This window comes from Panthera tigris, chromosome D1 (genome assembly GCF_018350195.1).
Source record: "Panthera tigris isolate Pti1 chromosome D1, P.tigris_Pti1_mat1.1, whole genome shotgun sequence".
Taxonomy (NCBI): Eukaryota; Metazoa; Chordata; class Mammalia; order Carnivora; family Felidae; genus Panthera; species Panthera tigris.
The window spans coordinates 60,862,348-60,867,585 of record NC_056669.1 but is presented as its reverse complement, the minus strand read 5'-3'; the positions used below and the strand labels follow the sequence as shown (position 1 = coordinate 60,867,585).

Here is a 5,238-nt window from a genome sequence, read left to right as displayed (position 1 = left end):
AATTTTGTTTAATGTAAACCTTAATGCATATATACTAGGGATCACTTATATTTTCATCATCAATGAATATTATAATATTGATTATATTTAATATAATAATGTGAAGGTTCCTCTCCATCCTTTTTCTCAAATTCCCCCTAACAAAGAGGAGAAATAAGGTCTGTTATTTCCCACTATAACTAGAACAGGTCAATTACCAATGATTGGCCAGAAGTTTCTTTCAGAAATGAGCTACACATAGAGAAATAGGACTGATAGGAGAGGCAGGCATTCTGAAATAAAGTACGGTTACAGAGAGCCTAACAGAAAGGAGCCATCAGGATAACGTAGTCTGACATGGACAGAGATGTTTAGATAGACTGAGATATAGAGATGTGTGGGCTTTACACAGTGACAGTTCTCAAAGGCAAGAGTAACAAACACAAATGTGATATCTTTTAATCTAAAAAGCATATCAATTTTCTAATAAAACACTAAAACATAAATTAAAGGTAACAAACCAAACGTTAGTTTTCAAAATTGATTTTTTTCTCTGTTTGTGAGAATATCGATGATGGAACTTCATACACCTGAAGGTGTATGTGCAACAATATGCTTCCTCCCATCTCTGTAGCCTAACTGTAATTAGTCTCTGCTAATAACTCTGCTGTCCCAGTCATGGCTTGATATAGCTGTGATGAGGTGACAATATTTAAAGAAATTTAAAAAACAATCTTGAGACTGATACTATGGGATTCTTTCTTTTTTTTTTTTTTTTACTTTTTGATTTTTAATTTAAGAGGAGGTCAAGGTTTTTTAAAAAGCAAGAAACAAAAAATAACAATATCTGCATTTTGTTATTGACTTGAATTTCCTAATTTTATCTATGAAGAGGGTGAGACTTAGAAATGGGATATACAGGAGTACCTGGGTGGCTCAGTTGGATGAGCGTCTGACTCGGCTCCGGTCATGATCTCATGGTAGAGAGTTCGAGCCCCGCGTCAGGCTCTGTGCTGACAGCTTTGAGCCTGGAGCCTGTTTTGGATTCTGTGTCTCCCTCTCTCTCTGCCCTTCCCCCACTCAATGCTATCTCTCACTCTGTCTCAAAAATAAATACAAACATTACTTAAAAAATGGGATATATATTCGAAAGATTCTCACAACCATAATTCTATCCCCAGTTTAGGTGCAGATGTTTTACTTAATATATATGTGCCTTCGCATCCTACCTTAAAGATAAAGAGGTTGATCTGTCTTTAAAATTTCATGTACACTGACACCAAGATTAAAGTCAATTGACAACTCTCATGACTATTGTAAACTATATAGAATTGGGGGTACATCGTAGACTATGTAGAGATATGACAGCTGATTCAGTCACTGTTCACCCAATCTTTTACATTAAACCGTGTAATCTAATCTACCAATCCTGCATTCTATTAGGTGAGACAGAACAGGCTTTCTAGGCACTTTTGCTTAAACAAAAGGTGTGAAGAGGTGTGAATGATCTTACAGGGACCTAGGGAAAGCTGCCCCGAAGTATGCCACAATACCATAAAGATTATGCTGAATTAAACTTATGTAAGAAACAGCCAGTGCAAGACTACTGACTCTTTGTCTCCAGAAAGCAGGAAGCACATCTCCCATGTGAAAGGTACCTTCTCTGCATCAAGAGGTAAAGGGACATCCTTATCATCAGAGATAGGGAATTCAGGGCCAAAGTAGCCTATGTAAATAAATCTTGTAATTTTTACAGATTTATTACCCCAGCCCAAATTCTAGTCCACAGTTAGAATTCTTTACTAATGGAAGCTCCTGAGCATAAGTTTTCTTTGTCCTGTCAATTCCTCACAGATGGATGTTTCTTTGTCTAAAATGTATAAAAACTTCATGTCTTGGTCATTTCCTTTGGTCTTAATTTTACTATGGACCTCTGTGTGCATTAATTAAATTTTGTTTTTTTTTTCTCCTGTTCATCTGTCTCATGCCAATGTAATTATTAGACTAATTTAGAAGAACCTTGAAGGGTAGAGTAAAATTTTCCTTCTCAACAAACTCAACAGAGTCAACTTGTGACACATGGTAATAATATGTAAAGGCTACTTGTCCTATACAAGTAAATGTACCGATATACCAGTTCTATGAAAAATAAAACCACATGCTGAACTAGAATTCAAAAAGCATGGATGGTACCGTAAACTTAGTAACTACCCAGGCAAGTGCTCACTGATACACTGGGGACACAAGTCAGTGTAGTTAACGTTATACTTAATTTTAAAATTAGGAAATGAGATCAGTAACAGTTTCTCTGCTTATTTCTCCGGCTCTGGAAAACTAAATTAAGAAATGACTATAAATATGCCTTTAATCTGTTAAATATTACATATACATTTATTATTTCTGCTACAAATCATTATCAGTCATTCCTCTTGCAAATACGACCTTCCCTTCCTTAGAACACACTAACTTCTAGTACTCAGTTTTGTTTAGTGAACCATCTCTGGATCCTGCTACGTATTTGTTGGGTTCTGACACTGTAGATGATAGGGTTCATCAAGGGTGGGAAAAGGATATAGATATTGCCCATGAGGACATGGACCACAGGAGAGAGGTGCTTTCCAAAGCGGTGCACCATAGTCAAACCAATAATTGGGATATAGAAAACCAGAACAGCACAGATGTGGGAGACACAGGTCTTCAAGGACTTGAGCCGCTCGTCCCGGGATGCAATAGTCAAGACTGAATGCAGGATCGAGATGTAGGAGATGAGAATGAGCACCGAATCCAAAAAGAGCGTGCAGATCACCAGGGCTAACGCATAGAAGCTGTTGAAGCGGATGTCGGAGCAGGCAAGCCGAAGTAAGTCTTGGTGCAGGCAGAAGGAATGGGAAAGGATATGAGGATGGCAGTAATGGAAGAACTTTAGGCGGACAATGGGAGCAGTAATGAACAGGAAACTCCTCCCTAAAATGGCCACACCAATGGTGATGATTCTCATATTGGTGAGGATGGATGTATATCTCAGAGGATTGCAGATGGCAGTAAAGCGATCAAAGGCCATGGCAAGAAGGACTCCAGACTCTGTGAGGGACAGACCATGGATGAAGTAAGTTTGGGCAATGCAGGCATCCAGGCTGACTTCCCTGCTCAGGCCCCACAAGATCCCAAGCACCATGTGCACTGTGGACAGCCCCATGCACAGGTCAGTGAGGGCCAACATGGCCAGGAAGTAGAACATGGGCTCATGTAAGCTGGGCTCCGTCCGGATCACATGCAACACCAGGCAATTCCCTAAGAGTACCATAGCATAGATACAGGAGAAAGGAATGGAGAGCCAAGGATATTCCCGTTCCAGGCCAGGGAAACCCGTAAGGAGAAAGGTGGAGTTACTGACTTTGGAATCAGGTTGAACAGACATGGATCTCTAAAGATGGATACCTCTCAGAAAAAAATATACTTAACAGCTTATTAAGAATCACATGTGTTTTCCACTGCCTTAATATACAGTTTGAAGTAACAGCTGTAAAAGGAATGATTACATTTAGCACAAGAACTCATTACACGTATTACCAATGCTTGTATTTTATAAGAAGCTTCATTTGCTCTGAAACAGAAACTATGCCTACATATGAAACCTTCTTATTCGTTCACTGACCCCATCAGAGGAATTGTGTCCATATCCATAATCTCACTGTCACTTTCTACCTCAGTGCTTCATACTACAAATAACAGAGAAAATACCCGGCTCGTGAAGGTATTATAATGAAGTTTAAGTACACCAAATAGAAAAGGAAAACACATTCGAGTGTTTGCCTTTAAAACTTCGTGAAATGAATTGCAACTCACTGCCGTAGCGAGTAAGATTCACCTCTGCTTATTACATAAGACACTCAGTCATTTATAGAAGTCATCTCTCAGTCATGTTGTCCACTTGTACATGTACCTTTCATGGACTTAATAAAGAATAACTGTCGCTCACAGCAGAGATGGTCTTGCCAATCTTGAAAATGGACCTGGTTCTTTTCTCTTTGTCACGGTGGCATGGATATTCCAGAAGAAGCAAGATTTATGCAGGTCTAGGAGTCACTGGAGTAAATCCCAAACCCTGGGAGGTTCTGAGAGTGAATGATGCAACATATAGGGGTTGTGCTTCTTTGGGAGAGTGAGAGAAAACCCATGGGGAGTATCTGTAGAGCAGATGTTCCACTCCACTAAATTTTGAGTATTCTTACAAGTGCAAGTTTATAAAAATAATTCCTTCATTCAGGGAGATTTTGAAATGAGTACTGGACAGACAGTTCCAGAAACATGTAGTAGTTTGCTTCCTCCCTCACTGGTCTTTACATGTTTTTTTGGAGGACGGCAGATACATCCTATATAAGACAGGTTATTCCTATTGACATAAAATTTCATTTTATTTCCCTTCGTTTCAGTATACCTTTTCCCTTTTTATTTGAACTCATGCCATCAGTATTTAAAGAGTTTGTGTGCTGGCAAATAAAACGTTGCTTTGTAAGTCATAACAGATTTGTATACGGTTGATAATCCTTTTAAACTGCTTGAATTAGAGTCTCTATTTTCATAACAGTAATGTTGCTGAGAATTTTTTTTTTTGCATTTACTGTGTACTAGGAATCTTAGCATTATTTAACTCTCAGAATTAGAGTACTTCTGTTATTAATTTAATTTCTAGAATTACTTAAGGATTATATCTTTTCATAGGCAGTAGACCACAGAGATAAATAATGTGCTTACAAAGCCAGACTTTCTGGGTTGAAAACCCTTCGCCGACTCCTGTGAGTACTGTGTCCTTGGGCAACATACTTAACCTTATATCAATTTTCTCATCTAAAATGGGGACAATTGGGATGCCTGGGTGGCTCAGTCGGTTAAGCATCTGACTTTGGCTTAGGTCATGATCTCACAGCTCGTGGGATCAAGCCCTGTGTTGGGCTCTGTGCTGACAGTTCACAGCCTGGAGCCTATTTCAGATTCTGTGTCTCCTTCTTTCTCTCTGTCCCTATCTACTTGCGCTCTTTCTCTCTCTCTTTCAAAAGTAAATAAACATTTAAAAATTGAAAATAAAATTAAATGGGACAATAAAGGGCATCTGTGTGGCTCATTTGGTTGAGCCACCAACTTTTGATTTCAGCTCAGGTCATGATCTCGTGGTTCATGGAATGGAGCCCTGCATCTGGCTCTGCGCTGACAGTGCTGGACCTGCTAGGGATTCTCTTTCTCCCTCTCTCTCTGCTCCTC

At 39.1% G+C, this 5,238-nt stretch overlaps 1 protein-coding gene across 1 annotated transcript; it reads right to left on the bottom strand.

Moving 5' to 3' along the window:
- Positions 1-2,455: 2,455 nt before the first annotated feature.
- Positions 2,456-3,397, bottom strand: LOC102969871 (olfactory receptor 51V1-like). Its single transcript, XM_007089339.3, has one exon. The coding sequence runs from the start codon at positions 3,395-3,397 to the stop codon at positions 2,456-2,458; it is 942 nt and encodes a 313-aa protein (XP_007089401.2).
- Between the last annotated feature and the right edge of the window lie 1,841 nt (positions 3,398-5,238).